This window comes from Anopheles coustani, chromosome 3, assembly GCF_943734705.1.
Source record: "Anopheles coustani chromosome 3, idAnoCousDA_361_x.2, whole genome shotgun sequence".
In the NCBI taxonomy this organism is placed as follows: Eukaryota; Metazoa; Arthropoda; class Insecta; order Diptera; family Culicidae; genus Anopheles; species Anopheles coustani.
The window spans coordinates 70,949,743-70,972,307 of record NC_071288.1 but is presented as its reverse complement, the minus strand read 5'-3'; the positions used below and the strand labels follow the sequence as shown (position 1 = coordinate 70,972,307).

The following is a 22,565-nucleotide window of genomic DNA, read 5'->3' as shown; positions in this document are numbered from 1 at the left end:
AACCCAAAACAATATAGAAGCCAGTTCAGTTCATAACTTGCTCAAGCTATGGAATCTTTAATAAAAAATATTTTAAAAATATGGCAGCTGAAGTGAAAACTATAGTTTTATTGCTATGCCAGAAAACAGCACTCAAGGATAAAGCCTATGTTTGCAAATAACTGTATATCACGCAGCTGCCGGAATGGGACTGATTTCTGCGTTGGACTATTCAATCTGACCAGACCATGCTGAACCGCATTGACACCGTTCCTTGATCCGTCGTTTCCATTGAACCTGCCGAGTGCTCGTACAAATAACGCGTCGAGAAAATGGTCGCGACGGGCGAAAGTAACCGCAAAGTGCACCTGGCCGTTAGAAATTCGGCACTCGCGAGCTGTCTGGCTGACGTAAAGGAGGATGGATTTAATGTGACACGGCATCCTTCGTGACGTGTATAGCGAGTTTTCCCCCCAAAACGCCCTAGATTGGATCGCGCGATGAAAATTCAATCGACGGCGGTTTTATTTTGCCGAATCAATTTCACGCTTCTCTCGTCGGTTCGGTAACTTTATGGACCAAATCGCCCCTTTGGCCAAAAATGACACACCGAGCAAATACCAATAAACCGATTACGCCATCGTGAAAATCGCGCGGCTACGATGGGGTGGTGGGTGGTTTCCGTCCATAGTTTTACCACGCGTTTGTGCTTTTCTCCGGGGAAATCGAAAGCAATCACTTTGAAATAATGAACGCCGGTTGAACGATGTGGTCAACGATAGTCAACAAATACTATAAATAACAACAGGTAATATTGTCTCAGACTGTTCTATCATCCAATGGGAAAATTAGTTGATGTAGGTTAATATAAAATGTATGAATTTTTTTTTATATTTTGTTTTAATCATTTAACAACATTTATATGCAAGAGATGGTGCTAATATATGGCTAAACCATAACGCATATCGAACATTGAAGAAAAAAAAAGTTGTATCTGATACAATTACCTTTGAAGTCAAACAATTTTTGTTTATTATTTTCTTTCCTATAGCCTTTTTTACCATAAGCAATTGATTTAAATAAATTGTTAATACCTAATCTTCTTATTGATCTCTATACGCCTAGATGTCGTTTGGCCCACGGAAACCGGTCACTGGTCCACCACGTGCCACCCGTCCCACCATCGCCAAAAAGGTGGTCAGTAAAGCTTCAGTGACGCGGGATGTTGCAAAACCAAACCGACAACCGGCGACCAAACCGAAGGCACCACCGCCGGCAGTTGCTCCACCGACCAAAAAGCCTCCAACGTTGGCCGTACCGAAGCCACCAAGCGTCCCGAAACCGCCGTCACCGGAACCAGTGTATGACTACGAGTCGGATTTTGAATCTGATGAGAGTGTCCCGAGTGCAGAAAGCTCCAGCTCGGAACAGGAACCCGTAGACAACACAGAGTCTGAAAACTCCACCTCGGACGGAGGGGATGACGAAAACGATGACAACGATGATAAGCTAGAAGAAGTGGAAAGTGAAGGACATTCCAGGACGAAGTTTGAGGAGGTCGAAGAAAAGCCTCCTCAAGTAAAGTACGAACAGCCGGCCCAGAAGAGTAACCCACGAAATGCTCGGAGTGTAGATATTTTAAGCAAAATATCACTGAACGATGTGACGGTGGATTTGTACAAGTTCGATCCCGAGGAGTACGCCGAGTTGCGGACACACTTTGGCGTCACCACGACGATCGCACACGGCAAGCACGTTCAAACCGATTGCAGTTTGGTATCGACGGCTCAACAGACATCCAGAATTGTGACTCACGATCGTTACACTTCTATGCACGGAGGTCTTCGCAGTTTGCAGGCGGATAATAATGAATCGGAGAGCATCGGGAACGTGGAAAACGACGAGGATGATGTGCAGAATTATAGCAGTTTGCAAAATATTGAACGAATGTTTACAACTTTGAACGGAGCCTTGGAGCGAAGGTTTTCCAAAGATACCGCAATGCTCGACCAGGTGGTGGTTGGCGGACGTAAGAGTATCCCCAATCAGCAGCGAATCGTTCTTGAGCTGGTGAGAAAATCCGCACCAATCTTCGAAGCATTACTGGAGGCCAAACGATCTAAACCTCGCCGTACAGACGTGACGCGGAATGGTGAAGGTACACGACTGGAAGAAGGACGCAAGCAGGATGGCAAAATGTCGACGAATGTGATACGATCATTCGATACGGGCAAAATGTGGCCCGAGTATGAGGTGAAGTTGGTGCATGCGAACCAAACACCAGAACCGGACCAGTATGTGATTGAGTTTTGGGCAAGAGGAACCTACTCTCGGCCGATGTATCGCTTCTGCTCGTGGTCTCCGGTGCAATGTGTGGACTACGAATGCCGCAAGCGGATGATGGTTTTCGGAGGAAGCAGCGACGGGTAAGGAACGACACAAGGTTAAGATTCAACAGGCAAGTGAACTTCATATTTAATGTTTATCAAATTTTTAGAACCCTTCAAATGTGGCTTGGAGATGCCGGTCGGTGCTATAACGAAACTTTACCACCCCATCAAATCGTAGCCCCAAACGTGGGACGAAAACACAAGCTGTCTTGTTGGGAAGTGGTGACGCTTAAAGTACTTCCGGTGCCGGTCACCAAAGATGGCTCTATGGAGAGTGGAAATGAAAATGTCCTTAATCAGGTATGTTTTGAACACTCCGTGGATTAGAGTGAATCTTTTATTTTCATTTTTTTTTTATCCTGGAAAATAGGTGTTCGGGTTGTTTTCGACCGGTATCATCGTTGTTTGGCTCGTGCAAATGGACGCAAGAAATGTGCCATCCGTAACCAACACACTGAATGTCACGTTGGGACAACCGAACGTTTCGCTAGTGCAGTCGAAAGTGATTGACCTGAACTCACGTATCGGAAATCGTTTGACTTACGACGCGCTTCGTTCGTTTGGCAATCTGCTTCTGCATGATCATCACCAGATGGTGTTGTCCAGCGATCGTTCGGTGATAAGGCTAAGCCATTTTGTGGAATCGGAGTACGATCCGGCGCTACTGATTCAACCAGACCCTGGTTAGTGTTTTTGAACATATGCACATGTATAACAAAGCTATGAAGTAATGAAAATTTTATATACCTTCTTGAACAGCCCACTCGATCGTGACCCTCAAAAGAATGGCACATACGACCGACACACTGTTCGCGCTGTACTCTAACAAAACCGTCCACGTACTGAAGCTCAACACCTCGCCGGAAGGTGCTGAAAGTGCACACCATCACCACCGGAAACATGATAATCAGCCCAATCTGATGCTAAGCGTTTGTACGAACAAATCCTGTACCATCCAAAGTATCGTGCACGAGGAGGCAAAACGATACGGCACGGGCAACAGCGCTAGTGGAGGCCGGGCCGACGGTGGAACTATAGCTCCGAGGTCGACCGACTTGGAGCAAAACGGCCACGTGGAATTGGCGACGAGGCCTCGTTTTCATCATGGGCAGCAGATTTTATTTTTTGGTTCGTGTCATCCGGACAGTTTATTGACGGAACAGAACTTCAACGAAAAAGCATCGATAGGATTTTAGCGATCTACGTGACTTTAATATTTTTTTTCGATGTGACTTTAATATCACTTGATAATCGAGACAAGTTGTGGCTTGAAATAAAACCGTTTTTTTCCATCCTGATAAAAAATTAGAAATATAATGTTATTTTAAGTATGTATAATTAAAATGAATGAAATGGAGTGATTTGATTAAAAGTAACGTTATTGCTGGTCGTTGGACTGCAAAATATATGTACATTGCCAAACGTAGTCTTTATTCTAGAACTGCTACCACTCCTGTACCAGACAAATGTTTGAAAGTAGATATTGGATGTGATTTTTCCGTACACGTGGTAATTCGTTCAAGTGCGTTTAGGAGTTGGTATCGAGAGCAACGAGTTTCATAATAACAAACACAATCCGTTATCAATTTTCTTAATTGTCAATTTAAGCTGTAGTATCACCACCAGTTCATAATTTACCAAAAAGACCAACAACGTAAACTGTTGAATTATGAAATTTATAAATACGCCAGCAATTCATAGTGGTAATAAATAAAGGTTACCCTGTGTGCTGTGACACAAAGCGTTTGCATAATTGCAAAGGTAAACTTCAAGGAACTGCTTTCCTTATCTTATCGCACGCTTGAGATTTTTTTTTTGATAATTCTCAACAACACCACGTGTCGCAAGCTCGATGATTCCCGCCAAAAATTCCATCTGCTTGACTAAAACCGTAATGTCAAAATCAAGGTTAGTTGATAAATAGGTAAGTTCATCCCGAACAAATCGCTTTGGTTGTATACAAAAAGCGAATGGAATTTTGTCAATTAGGGTCCCATCATGTGCTCTAAAATTATTGTTGATTTAGGCAATAAGAAGACAATTCATGAATTCTTATTTCATGTTCTATACGGCTGCCAGGAGTAAAACCTAACCTGCTCATGAACTCATCGTGGTCGGAATTTGTTTATCGATGTTTGACATTTTCGATGTCAAAATGCTGTAGATTCGCCCACCTTGTTCAGTACCACCTATCTTGCTGCTGTGACTGGCGGTTCACAACAGTTGTGTGAACCACCGCCTTGATGGCCGTTTTGATTCCGTCCCGCAACAGACACAGTGTGCCGTGTAATTCGGTCTGGCGCAGACGACGAGAATGGTAAGCGATAGCAAGCACAAACTCATCAGCGAGTTCTTCATACCGGACGAGCTCAAGGACGACATTGCATACTGCCAGCGATCGTTACGGGACTACGTGAAAGTGCATCAGGTGGGTTTCCCGTTGTGGGCTGTGCGTACGTGCGCGCGTGTGTGACAGCAGGTGCGACCTGCTTTTGGTGGTGGAAAACATGGTCCCCCGTGATGCGATTTTCCCGTCTTATCATGCCATTTCTTGTCTTTTTACTGACCTCTGTCCATCCTCTAGCACTTCGCGCTGCAATGCAAAAGTTTATCTGGAGCGCAGGTAAGTCATCATAGGATGTAGAACAAAGCAGCAGGCTACATTTTCTTAGAACCATATTCATGTTTCGCGATCATTCTATTCGTGTTCACGTAGCAAACGCAGGTGCAAGGGTTTCTGCGCGAGTTAGAGGATGAGATGTTGGCCATCGGCAAGGACCAAAGCGAGCTGGTTCAGGACCTCACGAAGCGACTGAGGCTCTTCCAGCGAAAGACGGCCACTGAGCGGTCCATCGAGCTGGAGGATGACTTTGCAAACGGGTACGTCGCGTGGGTACTGTCAACACACTGCGAGCTACAGGGCGCCCAATCGTACGTGCCCCGTGCCGTTTCGGAACGGTTGAATGAATCGCAGCTCTATCAGAAGTATCGACTGGTGGACGTCGGACGTAACGTGTCGGTCCTGCCGGACAAGCGGCTTCGAAAGAGGCCTGTATTGCAGACGTCACTGTTGAAACCACTAGCAGAGCGGACCATGGATCCAGGAACGCAGCTCCATCCGAAGCCTTTCCTCACCCCTCCGAGCTCACAAGCAACACTACCTCCACTGGCGCCACCAGCCGTTGTAAAGGTACCACCAGCCAGCACCACCGCCAGTAAGCGAAAGGTACCACCCGAGCAGCCTATACATGCGAAGATGCTTCGGTCACGTACGTGCACTGTGAAGCAGGAAGAAACTCCCATAAAGCAGGAGCCAATCGAACAAGGGCACGAGCCGGCAAATGATTCTGAAGAGTCTTCCCCTAACTCGTCGAACGGGGGAATGTCAGACTCAGCGGCCGTCAAACGTGGTCGGTGCAATCTGCGACAAGCGTTGAGTAAGGTAACCAAGAGTAACCACCAGGTCAGTCCGCCTACTTCGACTAGCAAATCAACCACAAATCGCTGCAACCGACCGCAGCCGGGTGGAACACAGTCCAGTTCACCAAGCACCGGAAAGCGTAGCCCTTCGCTGCTATCGTCGTCGTCGGAGTCTTCGAATTCACGTGCCTCAACTCCTGGTACTTCTGCCAACGGCAACAGTGGAGCAGGTGTTCGCAAACAGCCAGATGCCGCGTCGGATGACTCATCCAATGAACACTTGCCGCCGTTGATCGAGGAAGACCATCCCACACTGCCATGCACCATCGACGAGATGGACCAGTATGACTTTCTGAAGCCCTTCGGGTTGTACACGATCACCGACAGCAATCTGCTGAAGGGGCGCAAAAATGAACGGAAGCGACGCAGCTGCTACAGTACCGAGCGAAAGGACTACCACTACGGCAAGCTGGACTACTTCGAGCAGCAGCATCTGTATATTATGCCGAAGCGCCGCCAGGGTGCGAACAAGCGGCTCCTGTACAGTGCAACGTCTGCTGAAAAAGCGAACAAAAACAGAAAACCCTGGTCCAATGGTGTATCCGCTCTACCACCGCCGCCACCGCCACTACCTCCATTCTTGGTATCGACGTCGATGGTTGCCGCTGAACAATCTCTCTGTGAAACCGTTGCCACCGAAGCGCTGAAAAAAACGGTCGATAATGCGCTGGACGAACCGAAAACCACAGTATGCTATGTGTGTACTAAAATTAGTAAGTATCACATCTAGTAGTCAAGTACTGTTTTCCTGTTATTACGTAGAGTGATCATGTTATGTACGTGTGTATAACACCACTCTACATTTGTTGACTCCCTTTGCTTAAAACAAGCATTTTGTTACAATTCTTCTTTCTAAACCATTGATGTACTTAGGGTAATTGACTAAATTAATTTGATTCGAAATTACATTGATTGTTTTCAATCACTACTATTTTGCGCAATTGATGCTTTCACTTCTTTATCACTTTCATCGTAATTATTCAACATGCAACGTAAGATGTTCTTTATCACTTTCATCGTAATTATTCAACAATTACTTTGTTAAATCTTTTAAATTATTTGAAATTTTTATTTGTCGTTTCTCGTTAATACTGAACAAAAATAAATTTAAAGTTTTCAACAAAATATGAATAATTGTGGCAATGAAAAATCTAAACGTTAAAGGATATAAATACACACGAAAAGTATATTTTTAAACCTTATCTACCAACTTGACAGAGGATGGTAAATTTCTTTTTATTATATGATAATTGTTAAATTTAATTACGACTTCCTCATATGACAAAGGACATGTTTTTCTTATCTGTTTCGTATTTGTAACCATTTCTGTCTTCTCGTTTACTTCCGTAGGCTCCACCTCCGATGCTCTTAGTACTTGTTCAGAATGTTGCAATATGTATCACCTAAGCTGCCACGTGGATGATGAAGAGGATCGAGTAAATAATAGGAAAGATACAGTGGAAGATTCTAAATCATCCCTCTCGGACAAAGGCCTCAATAAGGATGATGAAAACGTCGAAGGCGGAAATGGAAATCAAAATCATTCGGCTGTGCAGCTGTTATCGAAACGCGACAACTTGTGCCCGAATTGCTTTGCCTTAGCGAAAGGTAACAACCATAAGACATGAGACTTTTCCTGTTGTTGATTGTTAGCTAATAGTTCGTTATGTGTCCACCTCCCCGCGCCGTGTGGAGGATGTTCTGTTGTAGAGAATGAACAAATAAAAATAACCCCAAAATCCCAGCACCATCCCTCCCTGCCCTCCGTTAGATAGTTAAGAAGAAGTATATCATCATGCCATGCTGTGTCAGGTGTTCGAGGGGCGAGATCCTCGAAGGAACCAATTCGACTGTATGTGCAATAAATTGAGCAGGTTTCAAAAAATGTATTTATGGTTTATTTTTGTTTTTGTTTTTTAAATCCATCCCGGTTACAGATAAATGCAACGAACAGATCATTGAGATAATCCGAAAAAGCAATGCCTCGGTTTCCTTTTTTTTTGCTTGCCTGTGTTTTATGCCTTATCCAGTGCCTGCTTGAGGTCAGCGATTAGATCGTCCACATCCTCTAAGCCCACGGACAACCGCACAAGTCCATCCGTGATACCGAGCGTTATGCGTTGCTCCAGCGGAACCGAGGCATGCGTCATAACGGACGGTAGCTCGGCCAAACTTTCGTACCCGCCAAGACTTTCCGCGAGCGTAAACACGTCGAGCGCCTTGAGGAAGGCGGTAGCTTCGTCCAGCCCACCGCGAATGTAGAACGACATGATGCCACTGTGACCGTACGTTTGCCGCTTGGCCAGCTCGTGCTGCGGATGGGACTCGAGTCCCGGGTGGATCACCCGCTCAACCTTCGGGTGTGCCTCGAGGAACTTGGCGATCGTCAGCGAGTTCGTTTTGTGGCGTTCCATGCGCAAGGCTAACGTCTTCAGGCTACGGTTAACGAGATAGCAATCGAATGGTGATGGCACGATACCGGTGGCTGGAAAAAGAACCAATCAATCAATGATAAGTTAGTAGGAACACTATCAATTGTTAAGGGAAAGTGAAAGCGTTGCATACCGTTTTGCAAAAATTTCAATTTCTCATAAACCTGTTCGTCATTCGTTACCATCGCTCCCATGATGACATCCGAGTGACCGTTCATGTACTTGGTCAGCGAATACATGACGACATCAGCTCCCAGATCCAGCGGACGCTGAAGGTACGACGACAGGAAAGTGTTGTCCACCACCACAACGATCTGCGTAACACAATTTTGCCAATAATTAGCCATTTACTTTTGACTTCATTTCAAAGCGGTTCGAAACAACTTACACCCGGTTGCTTGTGAGCCACATCCGTGACGGCCCGGATGTCGATCACCTTCAGCAACGGATTGGTCGGCGTTTCCATCCAGAACAGCTTCGTGTTCGGTTTGATCGACTTCTCGACCGCTGGCAGGTCGGTCAGATCGACAAAGTCAATCTCGATGCCCATCTTCAGCGCGACGTTACGCAGCAGCCGGTTCGTTCCACCGTACAGATCGTCCCCGGCAACAATGTGGTCACCGCTTTTCAGCATCGTGATCACCGTCGTGGTGGCCCCCAGTCCGGATGCAAAGGTCAGCCCAAAGCGACCATTGTCGAGCGAGGCCAGGCAACGTTCCAGGACGTCTCGGGTCGGGTTACCGCTGCGTCCGTACTCGAAGCCCTGTTTGAGAGGAGTAACGTATAACTAAGTAAATGTGGAAAGAAATTGATTGGCCAATGGTTCACGTTGCCTACCGAGTGCTGAGCCGGTCCTGACTGCTTGAAAGTGGTGCTCATGCTAATTGGCGGCACCACCGCTCGGCTGGTCCACTGGTCGGCATCCTGACCTACATGTATCGCCTTCGTGGAGAATCCCTTCGGTTGGCTCAAAAACCCATCGCTGCTGGAAGGAAATCAAGCAAGATATTTATAACTGACACAAATAACTTTCCCACTTTTTTCAAATTTATTGCAGGTTCATGTTTCATTTTACAAATATGAAGCTTTATGTATTAAACGAAAACTAAACTTTACCAGTTCCGTTCATTTGTGTAATAGTGCGCTCCTGGACGATGTTTATGTTCATTTGTTCTTATACGCTCTTACTGCTTTTCGTATTCAAAACTGCTTTAAAACAACTATGTACTTTTACATTATTTTTATTTGCCTTCTCATATTAGAGTTCTTAAAGATTTTAATCAGTTCTCTGATTACATGCGATAAAGTACATAGTATTGAAAAATATATTAAAAAATTTTTGTACATATTTTTATAGTTTCTTTAAACATTTGACATTTCTTATGTAAAATAAACAAGAATACACGAAAATGCAGGGTGCTGTTTGATTTTAAAATTGCAATTTTTGATAAATCATATGGTTGGGCATCGTTTAAAAGCATCCCCGGTAGAGCGAATCTTGCAATACGCAGAACAGAAGATAATTTTTCATGCATTTGCATTCCTCTTAGTATACCTCTCGGTGGCGCCCTGGCCTGTGGTAATATATTACATTATATGTTTCGTTACGCTGATAACGTTGACCACGAATGACGCGGATTGTGTATACTTGCGCTTTTTCGTCTGCGGCCTCTTATCAGCGTGTTTTGGCTTTTCTTTTATTTTTTTGGCAACTTTGTGAAGCTCAAATTGTTTAAAGTACTTTATTGTGTCGCTCATCAGATGCGATTGTACCGATTGGTTTTCCTTGTAACGACGTTTTCAATGCATATTGTTCAGATAGAGTTGCAGTGAAACAAAAATCATGACCAGTTAATCATGAAAATTACTTACAATCAAAAAGGATAATTTCAATTGCAGTTTCCATTCGTAGAACCTTCTTGAAAAAAAAGGTCATGATGGGGAATCGCGGACGACGAAGAACTTCTTATCAGCAACCGGTGATAGAGGATTGTGGAAAGCATGAATGACAAACGTAAATCGTACGACGGTATGATTTTAAACCCAATCGAGTGACGGAAGACACAGGGCGATCGGGCAATGTATGCTTTGGCGGAACGAGATTGACAATGAACTTTACCGACGACGACATGCCCCTGAATACGTTCCGTAAACCCTACGGATCAGTTCTATCTATATCGCTTATCTGGTTCGCTTTTGAAGCCCTATCATACTCATGCTATCTACTTAACGATAAATACCTGACAATGGGCTGCGATTAGGAAAAATTTAAACACCGCGGCGTGCCGGTAAAAGCGTGGTGCCGTTGGTGCGTCAGATGCCTCAATTCCGCGCTTGTTAGAGGTTATTTCTTTGCGAATTAGGGTAGCGGATGCATGGAACCGAAGATCGTTATCTGAACGTGTTTCAAATGAGCTACATATCATTTGTCAAGACCATCGTCGTCGCAGAGGATGATTGATGGGCTTCGTCTCTTGTAGAAGCCATTAAAATTCATTTTTAACCGACACGCGACACGTCGAAATTAGACATGCTTTTACCACGCGGTGTGGTGTAAAATTACTGAAACCAAAACTTGAAATGACTGATCCCTAACGGCCAAGCAATAAAACCACAAACACCAAGTTCCTCGACGGTGTATGAAAGCAAGCCATGATCACCGAATGGGGTATGAAATTTGAATGAAAAATCTGAATTTCATTGAAGCATCGATTAGCATGCCAATAAATGGTTCAAAATGCGTTTATGATAGTACGCGTAAACCCTTTGGGTTTGAACGATCGTTGTACGCTCGTATTGAGTGCAGTGTTATTTACCAACGGAGGGGTTTTTACCAACCCGCAAAAAAAAACCAGACCTAAAACGAGTTCTCTTTAGTGCATGGAAAATCCTAGCAATTCGTTTCATCATGCTGATCGTTGCAAAACGAACAATACGAAGCCAACCAATGCGGCAAAAAGATGCGATCTCACGCGATGAATGAGTAAACAAAAAAAAAACCAAATAAACAGACAGCCGGCAGTCGGCGGAAATATTGGCAGATACATTTTTTTCCACTTGAGTCAATGATGTTCACAATAAAGTGCAAATTATGAGGCGTTTTATGACGATATCATAGCCGTATTGTGCACGTTTCGTTGTGAATGCTTCCTATTTGCACGGATTTTTGCAAATTCTTGCATCATCCAAAGCGAAATGTACGCAATCGAAGTGTACGCGATCGTGTACGCACCTGTTTTGCTGAGACATTGCTACTTCCGTGAGCTGGGAGCACTACGTCTGAACACAGATGAAGTTGTTTTCGGGATTCACAAACTCGGCCGTTGCCGTTGCTGATAGGGCAATAGTAACCGGACGAACTACTGTGGTCTACAATAGTCAACACACTGAATCAGCCGCACTTGAAGCGCCACTTTTTATTTGCGTTCATCTCGCCACCCGGCAGGTGTTATAATGCTGCGATCACACATGTACATCTTCTACTCGCATGTAGGTTTTGATAGAATGGAAAAGTTATTTGTTTCTATTTCTAACTTCATCCAACCCATCTTGTTCAAATTGCGTTCTAAAAAATTTAGTTATAATTTCAGTTTAGTCGGTCATGTGTGAACCCTGTTTAAGGGCAAAAAGTCGATATACGTTTATGGCATAACTGATTTCGACTATTTTTGCATGGTTTCCAAAGACGGTTGCAGTTTTGTTGACGGAATTGTTTTCAGCTTTGGCTCTTCATCAAATAAAAAACCATTCTTTCTGTATGAGAATGAGAGACTTACCTTGCTGCTTATGATCAGTTTTATGTTAAAATATTAACTCAGACCTTATGCTCAAGTAAAATTCATAATTTCACATGATTCACATAATAGATGGTACAAACTCTTCGGATAGCTACGTAGCAGCTAATTGTAGAAGCTTATTGTTGAGCTATTTTCATCAAAATTGCTTCGCGTAAACATTGCCAACAGCACAGGGTACCTCAAAAGAAAATCGATTTTATAGCATCTCTGTTTTCGAGCCTAGTTCAATTCTTCATCACATGTTTTTAGATGAATTATTCCATATAGGTTGAATCTACAATACATTCAGGTATACTTCTATGACCATAATAAAAATAAACAAAGTAGCTTGTTGATTCTATCGTCTGTACATCGTTCAATAAGAAGCATATTCGTAATCTTTATGAGTTTTTTGAATAGAAGAACTCGCGCCTCCTACCATAAACAGAAGCATCAATAAGCCGAAACGTCAATAATTGTCAAATAAAAGCGGAAATGAGGTATTTCTCCTCGACCTTCTGACAGTTCTTTTTCCGGTGACATTTGTTGTTTAGCGGACGCGTTGTTCCACGGTCTGCTACAAATTTCCCTTATTAATAGGTAGGAAATCGTTCGATAGTTATTTGATAGCGTTGTACAACGATCGGTGAATGTGTCCTCATGGTTATAATGGTGTTTTTGTTTCATTTTAGGTAGCAAAGATGGTAAGTTTTGAAGTGCTCCGAGACAAGGTTCCATCCTTGACAGGAAAACACCGACCCGTTCCCCGGATGCTACAGCAAGATCAGCTCACGTCTAATGATGCGACTCTCGTTTCTCCTCCTCCTCCTCCTTTCGCGATCGGTTACAGGCAACAAAGGATGCTAAGGCCGTCAAACCCGCATCGGGTAAGGACAAGTCGAAAAACGTTATGCGCGACTTGCGGATCCGCAAGCTCTGCCTGAATATTTGCGTCGGTGAATCCGGTGATAGGCTGACACGTGCCGCTAAGGTGCTGGAACAGCTGACGAACCAGACGCCCGTCTACTCGAAGGCCCGCTACACCGTGCGTTCGTTCGGTATCCGTCGTAACGAAAAGATCGCCGTCCACTGTACGGTGCGTGGCGCTAAGGCAGAGGAAATCCTCGAGCGTGGACTGAAGGTGCGCGAGTACGAGCTGCGTCGTGACAACTTCTCCCAGACCGGCAACTTCGGTTTCGGTATCCAGGAACACATCGATCTGGGTATCAAGTACGATCCATCGATCGGTATCTATGGATTGGATTTCTACGTTGTGCTCGGCCGCCCAGGTGAGTGTCGTCCTGTGTTATCTGGAAGTTATACACCGGTGCCAAGTGTTGTTTTGTGTTGACGTACGTGCCAATACCATTTGCACTTGGTTAGTGATTCGAGAGCAAGAGTAAGAGAACACTTTGTTGTTGGAAAGCAATCAACCAACACCAGCTGCACATTAATTAAACACAATTCTTATACCCCCTGGAGTTGAGTTCAGTCCTGTGCAGAGAAAAAAGCTTATTGAACGCCTGGGAACGATTCAATTCTCGTTAGTGTTTGAATTTAAGTCTCAACTTTTACATGGGTGTTCCGTACATATGTATATTGATTTGTTATCAACTTGTGCAATTTCTCCCTACTGTGTGCTAATGCTCGTTCTTTCGTTGCTTGCATTTCAGGATACAACGTTGCTCAGCGACGACGCAAGACCGGCAAGATCGGTTTCATCCACCGCCTCACGAAGGAGGACGCCATGAAGTGGTTCCAACAGAAATACGACGGTATCATCCTGACCAGCAAGGCGAAGTAAGCTGTGGCAGCAAGTTCCAGCTTGGATTCCGTGAGGAGGAGATGTGTGTGAGAGGAGTTTTTACTTCCAACTGATGCGCAGGGCATCGTGTGGAGGATAGAAATATCTGAGGATGAAGTAAATAAATACTTCTACCAAAGCCGTTGCCCAGCACGTTTGGTTGAAAAAATGCTGTACGCTGTAAATTTGCGTAGTGATTAGTTGTTATCCGAAAAAAGTATTCTTGCCAATTTTAAAATCATTTCCTCTTTCGATAAATTTATTTGTAAAGCGCATATTAATATGTTTGAAAATAGTCGCCTTATTAAAAATAATGTGAAATCCCTGAACCATTAGGGAACAAACTTAGTTTAATAATTCAAATATTCTAAATGAGTAACCAGTACAAAATAGCAAGAAGGGTGATTCAATTTTTTATGTAATTTCTTTCAAAAACGTAATTTCAACATAATCTGTTGAACCTACATCAAATTTTCCACAAGGACATTATTTTATTCTCAAACGTTACGAAATTATGTAAATGGATACTCGAAGGTAGAACCAACGCCTCGATCTTTAATTGTACGTCATATATCTAGGAGTGGCGCTAAACTTGGCGTAGCTCTTGATCACTTTGTTGACCGCTTCCAGGAAGTCTTTCTCGGTTGCCACCTTGCGGCGGGCACGGATGGCGAACATTCCCGCCTCAGTGCAAACGGATCGAATTTCCGCACCCGTCGAGTTCGGGCACAGACGGGCCAGCAGCTCAAATCGAATGTCTCGCTCAACCGACATCGAGCGGGCATGAATTTTGAAGATGTGCGTCCTTCCCTCCAGATCCGGCAGACCAAACTCCACCTTACGATCCAATCGACCCGGACGCATCAGTGCCGGATCGAGCGTGTCGGGACGGTTGGTGGCCATCAGCACCTTGATGTTTCCACGCGGATCAAATCCATCAAGCTGATTGATAAGCTCCAGCATCGTACGCTGCACTTCGTTGTCACCTCCTGCACCATCGTCGAAACGGGCACCACCGATGGCATCGATTTCGTCGAAGAAAATCAAGCAGGCCTTCTTCGAGCGGGCCATCTCGAACAGTTCGCGCACCATACGGGCACCCTCACCGACGTACTTCTGCACCAGTTCGGATCCGATGACGCGAATAAAGCACGCATCGGTACGATTGGCCACCGCTCGGGCGCACAGCGTCTTACCGGTTCCGGGCGGACCAAACAGTAGTACACCTTTCGGTGGTTCGATACCCAGGTTGACGAATTTTTCCGGATGTAGAAGTGGCGTTTCTACGACCTCACGTAGCTTCTCGATCTGCTCCTTGCAACCACCGACATCGCTGTACGTGACATCCGGCTTCTCCTCCACCTGCATCATCGTCACTGTAGGGTCGATTTTCGGTGGCAGTGGTATATGAATCTGATACTTGTTACGATCGACGCTGTAGTAAATGGGAAAGAGTGCTCTTTAGTAGGAAATGTTGATAATAGTGGGCAGCAAACACTTACCCCACACGCATTCCTTCCTCAATATCAGTCGGAGCAACGGAATCCGCCAGATCAACGACAAACTTTGCAAATTGTTTTACGTTGATGATGTATTTTGGATCATCCGAGTCAGCGTTGATGATCTTTGTGCAACGAGCGACCTACAGAGAGAAGCCGGAATAAGCGTTTAGTTTGGGTCATTTTCTGATGGAAATATCCAATCGAACCGTCTCACCTGTAGAGGTTGTTCGTTCTGTAAGATTTGTTTGTCGGAGGCCAAATCCCACAGCGCCGGAGGTGCCAATCCGGTATCACTTTCCTTGATACCCGTCAGTTCATTAACCTGCTTCATCGCCTTCTGGATGTCTTCGTCGATCTGCTTGATCGACTTATGGTATTGTCCTTGCCCCTGTAAGTAACCGGTGAAGAAAACAATCAACTTCCAGACCATTGCACGGAAAACATTTGCCAACTTACATAGGTTTTCAGGAGCTCGATGTCGACCTCATCGAGAGCTGAAATGGACAAAAACATATCGAACGTATTTCAATGGTCGGTGGGGCACCAACAAAGCGCATACCGTCGTACCTTCTATTTCGGGTTCCACTTCCTTGTTATCGGCTTTCACCTTTCGCATATCGTCTCCCAGATGGTCCGGCATTGTGAAGAATAAGTATTCGCGGCTAGCTTTGAGAATAAATCGTAAACTTTGATCCGGAACGGTTCTTTAAACTGGAAGGAAATTGTTTGCTAGAGGAAAACGATGAATTCGCCAAATTTCCACTCGCAATGACAAGCAATTCGACAAACGCCAAACAGCGGCGATGACGGTTCTGGTTGGCACAGGATTGTTACAGGTTAAGCTATACCATATTGTTGACATGCTAAACAAATGTACAAAATATATCATATCTTATTGATTGAATTTCTCTAACTTATTGTGCATCACAATAGTTTACAATCTGAGATTTATGATGGCAGGTATTTTCAATAAATAAAAATTAATTTTAAGTTTTAAATTATCTTCAGTTGTATAGACCTTTTCTCTCGGAGGGAAGAACTGTCAAATGTTGCTAGTTTTTTTTACAAGAACTTCGTCTTGATTGACATCCCTAGAAAAGCACAAACTCGTTTTTCTCTTCTACCTTTCTTAGCAACTACGAACAAACAAGCGCACCAGAGAAAATTAATTTTGTGGTTCCATGTGGCAAAAGATCCCTAAACCATAGGAGCTTTCTTTTGCCTGAAGAATGGTACAAACCGTTGCTAAAAGTTGCTGCCATACGCAGCAATGTAAATCGCAAGCATCAGTTGTTTTCGTGATGTGAAGCTAATCCCTTGTTTCCTCGTTTTCTCATCCGTCCTCGCACGTAGCAATGTGCTGTACTGTTGCTAGCGAACAGATGATCACAAATCTACTACGAGTGCACACGGTGTGATGGAAATTCGATCAGCAGCTTGGTTGCAGCAGTGCCAGCTAGTAGCATAATTGTCCGAATCGCGTAGAACCAAAGGGCTAAAGTTGTGAAACACTAAAAACGAGCACGGAAAGCAAAGTATGCTTTCAGCTACAAATGTGGCAAGGGACCGAAGAAAAAATTCTGCATAAGTCGCCGTCGTCGGACAAGCTAGTGCTACCTCACCACCAGTTGGATGGATTTCCGTGTGGTGTGTTCAGGAAAGTGCGAACAAAATGAGAAACATTCTATCGAGTGTTTACTTTTCCACGGGAATTCTGCATGCCTGTAGTGCGATACCGATCCCTTACAAGTATACTGGTGAGTCGTTGGGTTGAAAAAAAAGAAGAACCTTTCGAAGTAATTAAATGTCAAATTGGCGTTAGCTACTAAGTGATTACAGGGGAAAAGAAGAAAAAAAGCATACGATCAAATCCACTAGATTAGTAGTAGCTCCCTCGAGCAGAATATGTGCCCTTCGTTACATAAAAGTGTCTAGCTAATGAACCCTTTTAAATGTTGGCAAATTTCTTTCGCACCCCGCACAGGTCAACACGATGTAGTGCTCATAGGAATGCTCGCCTGTCTCGGTCTAGGGTCCTTCATAATGGGAGTGTGCATTTTCTGTAAAAAGAAAAGTGGGAAGTTCAAGGTGAGTAGCTGTAAAATTGAGGTGGAATGTTTCGCCGTTTAAACGTATTCGATATAACTACTTTTTGCATCTTATGTCAACAGAAATTCAAAGATGGAGATATTATACAAGAAGTCATTTCTACAGAGTATCCCATACTCAAGGCTTTGAATGTACTGGACTCGTCAGTACCTTGTGCTGTCATTCCGTCAAGTCCTAATAATGTAAGTTAACAACGGGTAATTGTGTAGATTCAAGCTCCCCTCGCATTGGTAGCTCTTTATTGGTTGACTGATTATCGTATCTTCTAGCTTTCCACCGATAACCTGCTAGACAAAATAGAAACTTATCAAATCGACGTGGATCATCGTCATGATTCATATTGCACTCGAAGGAGCGACCCGCTGACCTGCACCTATGATGAATTCGATCCGAACGATGAATCCGACGACAGGACTGAAAGAACGGCCACGACGGCAACGGTGGAACCGCCGATCAGTGAAGAACCGTTGCTGTTCTCCGATGTGTTCGACGAATCGATGGAACGGAGTGAGAAATGCGCGCTAAGCACGATTCCTATGCAGCTTCCCACGTCGTCGGGGGAAGAGGATGATGAAGTTCTGGTAGCGCCACGGTCCGACGCCGAGGACGAAGACGAGCGGCGTCCGTTGGTCAGTGACGAGAGTATCGACGAAGCTGCCGCGACTACCGCCACGACGATCACGGTGACGGCCACAATGGCACAGTCGGCCGATGCTATCAGTATTGAGGAAGCCCTGCGTGCCTTGGATATTGCGATCGAGGGCGAAGAGGACGAGGAGGACGACGACGAGGAAGAAGGTCAAGCGACCCCTCTCAACGTCGATACCGACGGTTCTTCGGGATCACCGTCTATCTACTCCGAACCTCCGGCGGACAATGCCCTAACGCGGGAAGATGTTGAACAACAAGCGGCCGAGTTAGTGGACGACGTGCTGTACAAGTGCCAGTACATGCTGCAGATGATGGATGCCAATGGAAGCAACCTGTCGCCGCTGGAGGCGGAAGAGTTTTCACCCACAAACTCCCGGGGGAACATATTCGACGGTTGGGGCAATTACGAGCTAGACGAAAATGGTACCTTCGCCGCGGTTGGCGAAGAGAACGACAACGACGACTGGTGGAAAGGATCTCTGGAGCCGTTTGATGATGAGGAGGGTTCGTGGAATCGTGCTGGCAACGATCCATTCGAGAATGACCAAGCGTACGATCTACTGCGCCAACAGTTGTCCCAACTGCTACCCCAAGCTAATGTAAGTTGGTCCGAAGGAGTGTCACATAGTTACCGGCAGACAAAGAAATCGTGTCAAGCATCTTTCTCTCTTATCTTTGGCCCACATTACAGGATTGCGCCGGTGGAGCTATTGGGATCAACAACGATGATCAGTAAGTAACCTTCATCATTCGCTGCTTTTGGTTTCTGTTTACCTCATTGTCTCCCTTTCTCTTCCTCCGCAGGGCGCAGGGTAGTCCGAAACTATCTGATAACGGTGGCCTGAGTGGGTTCGAGCGGGCCGACCGAGAAACGGAAGAGAACGAAATCATCATCAACTACAATCGATCGTTATCACCGATCATGGAAGAGAACGAGGACGAATACAGTCTGCCACCGTCCATCAGCGTGGCGCACTGTTCCAATTTTGTCGAAAGTACGATCATTAGGTACGTGGATGATCATCGCATTTGGGGATCCTAATGGTTTGTTAAATTCTTTTTTACGAGTTCCCTATGCTAGTTCAATTCGGGTTTGAAAGTTTCAAATCTGTTCATGCAATCGCTACTCCGCTGGCTGTGTTCGGTTAAACGAAGAATGAACACGAATTATAACTGGCAAAAGTGCATATCTTATCATTCTCTCTTTAAAAATTATGTATTATTTTGTTCTCCACAACTGTTCACTACTCTGGCTCGATGTAAAGAAAAACTGATCGGATTGGTTCTCTCATCTGTTTTGAGAACGACTTGAATAACTTCTGAAGGAAAACTGTAAGCTCAAAAAACTGTGCGCTTCTTGTTCAAAAAAGCTGATAGCGAAACACACTTCATTAAAAAAATATGTTCTTAAAACGCAAACTGTCAAAATTATAAATCCTCCAGATTGACCTCCATAAGAGAGCCCCCCTTCTTTTGCTCCCAATATATCAAACCGATACGGAGGCAGTACAAAAACGTGGCGCACGCTGGTATGATAAGTTTTAAAGAAACGTTGTCGTAAATAATTAAAATTTGTAGTGTTTGTTTAGTTAATCTTAATCAGTTGTTTGTCCAAACAAATATTGCATTCGGCATAGTAAATGTAGTACCAGCACTGCGGTCACAGATGCACTCTATTGAAAAAGCAATTAGCCAATTGAAATTAATTGATATCCAATGATACAACCAGTGATGAAGTAGAATTGATGTTGATAATAATTGGTCATAAAAACAATCAAGCCATTCAATTTGTGATATGAGATAATTTTGCACACAACTAATACTAAAAAAAACTATTTTGTTCTGTGATGATTAAATAGTACTATTTCTACTGTTTCTTCTCGCTAACTAGCACTGAGGGTCCTGTGGTATGCGAGGCGACCGAATCCGTGCCTGCTCTTGCCAAAAGAAGCTCTCTAACGGCGTCAAACGACACGCTGTTCAATCTGGAGGACGTGCTCGAGGATCGCTGTATGACACCACAGGAATCCGATACATTCCCGGCGGGCAACAGCGCTTCACCCCGGACCCTGTCCGAGAGCAACAACCAGGGGCTAGAAAAATTATACACTACCTTCTCAGCATCACGACTCATGCCGCTCGCATCGGTAGCGGTCACTTCTGCTACTCCTCCCCTGCCTCCTCCTCCCGCATCCATCGTTTCCCCGCTGGGCATCGGCGTGAGCATGGACGACCATTTCCTTCATCATCATCACCATCAAAAGCATCACCAGCAGCAGCCACATCAGCAGCAGCACCATGTTCTGCTGTCCTCCCTCTGCCTGGAAGACTTACGCACCGGTGATATTATGGAGTGTCCGTCACCGTCGCCGCCACCGCTACCGGCTGCCATCGTAGGACTAAACGGGGGCGCTGGCGGAAGCGGAGCGGGCACCAACAGCGGGCTACTCATGGGCGAAACGATGCAAGATCTTCCCTCATCGGCTTAGGAACCGAACCGACCTAGTTGAATCGTTTCGTTGGTGTCGTGTACCCCGGTTTCTGTGTATTTTTCTTTTCTACTGTAGATCTGAGGTAGTCAACAAGTGTAGTGTAATGAATCGAATGAAACAATTTTCATTCCCTGGAGCGCCCTACACGCGGTTAACCATTTTTCCTGTGTATCCCATTTTTCCTTTCATAACGAGGAACTGTGCAGACCTTAGGCCTTTCGTAGGCAAACATAACTAAATGAGGGGTTTGTCCATCAATGTAACTGTACGTGCGCGCGTCTGTTAGTAGATTTCCCATATGGGTATTGTTATTGATAACGCATCACATCGATCTATTACTATTCTTTATTTTAAATTCCCTTTGGAACATCGGTTTCACTTCTTCGGAACGTACGTTTATACTTTCTTTTGATCGTGTTTTTGTTGTTGTAGAAAAGTGAGTAACAAAGTAAGAAGTGTTTTGATTTTCGTTTAGAAATTGTTGGCTATCGACATGTGGCTGTGGTATGGATTTTCAACCCGAGCAAAACGCGTAAAACGGGATCTCCTGCCTCGGGACGGCAACGGAATAGGGGGGTTGATTTTACTCACGTGTGTCAGGACTCAGTTATAACATTCGGTTACTTATTTAAAGTAGTGTCAATTCTCCCGTGCGACCGAAGAGCATAACCACTTACGTATGTATATGATATGCAATAAGCAAACACTTACCGTGCACAGATTTCTCCATTTGTTATTTACTGCATTAATGCATCAACCACCCCCACCTTCATACCCCCCGGGTGGTGCTGATTCGTTCCATTTTAGTATTTTCTTTCTTTTCCCTAATTTTCTTTCTCACTAGAGTGGAGGAGCGGTTTGCTAAATGGGAATCGGTCCAAATCTATCGAATGTATCACCCTTTTCCTGCGTAGGTACCGAAAGAAAATTGCCTGTAAGAAAATAGAAAATGTGACAAAATAGATTGCCTAAGATTTGTAAACTATTAAAGTAATAATTGATAAACGAACTATACGCTACTGGTGGGTGCTTATTTCGATGTGTGGCTTTCAACACATTCAACAGATATGTTGTATTGAGAAATATTGTTAAAGTGATTGATACTTTTGGTGACAATGCATGTGTATAGTTTAGTAAATTAATGGACTATAGTAGACAATATTTGGGTATTAGGATCGTGTAGTATGTTATTTAAAAACATGGCTATGCTGTAGGTATAACAAAACTTAATTTTATATTTCTTGTTGAAAACGGATCGTTGAACCTCTTGAGTAATTAATTGATTACTTTAATAAACTATATCTTCAAATAAATCCGTATTGTAAAAGAAGTGCTTTGCTTATTTCCATTTTGAGCAACTTCAGTTACTGAGCACATGTCTTTGAATGAGCGTCAATTTTGTGCTTTCAAAAAGAGGGCCGTTGTAGAAACGCAACTACATCGACGGCGCTGTCATCCTTTTCTGCCGGTTATCCTGTTTTGTTGTGTCCCGGCACTTCGCAGGGATGCTACGAATAGGGCACCAAAGCGCACTTTGTGGCAAAACAAACCCCTGCCGGGCGATATGCGCAAGCCCACAAACAACGTGGTTCGTCAGCTGTGCAGCTGGAGGGGAAAAAGGATGAATGAGTTTTTTTTCCGTAATCGTAGTAAACATCGAGCGTCGTGTTTTTGTTCGCGATTCAAATCGAGGGGAAGTTGGTTTGGTCAGAAGGATGTAGGACCGTGTGGTAAGAGGGTGAGTGGAACGGAGAGAGCGGTGAGGGAGTGAGAGAGCCAGGGGATGAAACCAGCGAGGTGCAGGAAAATATCGATTTTTCACATCCAAGCCCTCGTTGCGTACAGGGACAATCGCCATTCGGTTGTAGTTACACCAGAGACGCCCTTGTTAAAAATTTTCTTCATTCATTTTGGTGCTGAATATTAGTGGACGGTACGCTTTTTGGGGGA

At 44.5% G+C, this 22,565-nt stretch overlaps 6 protein-coding genes across 7 annotated transcripts; 4 read left to right on the top strand and 2 right to left on the bottom strand.

The window, feature by feature from the left end:
- Nucleotides 1-1,104: 1,104 nt before the first annotated feature.
- On the top strand, nt 1,105-3,565 carry LOC131266249 (uncharacterized). Its single transcript, XM_058268679.1, has 4 exons — nt 1,105-2,405; nt 2,477-2,669; nt 2,740-3,052; nt 3,129-3,565. Exons 1-4 carry the CDS (start codon nt 1,105-1,107, stop codon nt 3,563-3,565), a joined length of 2,244 nt encoding a protein of 747 aa, XP_058124662.1.
- Nucleotides 3,566-4,600: 1,035 nt separating this feature from the next.
- On the top strand, nt 4,601-7,732 carry LOC131272198 (uncharacterized). The gene is made up of 4 exons (XM_058273856.1): nt 4,601-4,797; nt 4,954-4,992; nt 5,086-6,562; nt 7,200-7,732. Exons 1-4 carry the CDS (start codon nt 4,684-4,686, stop codon nt 7,475-7,477), a joined length of 1,908 nt encoding a protein of 635 aa, XP_058129839.1. The 5' UTR covers nt 4,601-4,683; the 3' UTR covers nt 7,478-7,732.
- Nucleotides 7,713-11,710, bottom strand: LOC131272199 (cystathionine gamma-lyase). 2 transcript variants are annotated; one of them, XM_058273857.1, is made up of 5 exons: nt 11,514-11,710; nt 9,119-9,266; nt 8,670-9,044; nt 8,415-8,595; nt 7,713-8,334 (listed from the first exon to the last, which is right to left on the bottom strand). In XM_058273857.1, exons 1-5 carry the CDS (start codon nt 11,528-11,530, stop codon nt 7,865-7,867), a joined length of 1,191 nt encoding a protein of 396 aa, XP_058129840.1. In that variant the 5' UTR covers nt 11,531-11,710; the 3' UTR covers nt 7,713-7,864. The 2 variants fall into 2 exon arrangements, with proteins under 2 accessions (XP_058129840.1, XP_058129841.1); XM_058273858.1 differs by having other exon boundaries at nt 9,119-9,263.
- Nucleotides 11,711-12,561: 851 nt separating this feature from the next.
- LOC131264163 (large ribosomal subunit protein uL5) lies at nt 12,562-14,035 on the top strand. Its single transcript, XM_058266488.1, has 4 exons — nt 12,562-12,657; nt 12,750-12,761; nt 12,908-13,346; nt 13,731-14,035. The coding sequence occupies exons 2-4, from the start codon at nt 12,759-12,761 to the stop codon at nt 13,859-13,861; spliced, it is 573 nt and encodes a 190-aa protein (XP_058122471.1). The 5' UTR covers nt 12,562-12,657; nt 12,750-12,758; the 3' UTR covers nt 13,862-14,035.
- A 287-nt stretch (nt 14,036-14,322) lies between these two features.
- Nucleotides 14,323-16,124, bottom strand: LOC131260734 (26S proteasome regulatory subunit 7). Its single transcript, XM_058262534.1, has 5 exons — nt 15,931-16,124; nt 15,820-15,857; nt 15,578-15,751; nt 15,364-15,503; nt 14,323-15,296 (listed from the first exon to the last, which is right to left on the bottom strand). The coding sequence occupies exons 1-5, from the start codon at nt 16,001-16,003 to the stop codon at nt 14,417-14,419; spliced, it is 1,305 nt and encodes a 434-aa protein (XP_058118517.1). The 5' UTR covers nt 16,004-16,124; the 3' UTR covers nt 14,323-14,416.
- Nucleotides 16,125-16,512: 388 nt separating this feature from the next.
- LOC131266038 (uncharacterized) lies at nt 16,513-21,756 on the top strand. The gene is made up of 7 exons (XM_058268419.1): nt 16,513-17,120; nt 17,348-17,451; nt 17,535-17,654; nt 17,742-18,722; nt 18,815-18,855; nt 18,928-19,131; nt 20,015-21,756. Exons 1-7 carry the CDS (start codon nt 17,036-17,038, stop codon nt 20,610-20,612), a joined length of 2,133 nt encoding a protein of 710 aa, XP_058124402.1. The 5' UTR covers nt 16,513-17,035; the 3' UTR covers nt 20,613-21,756.
- Nucleotides 21,757-22,565: the final 809 nt, after the last annotated feature.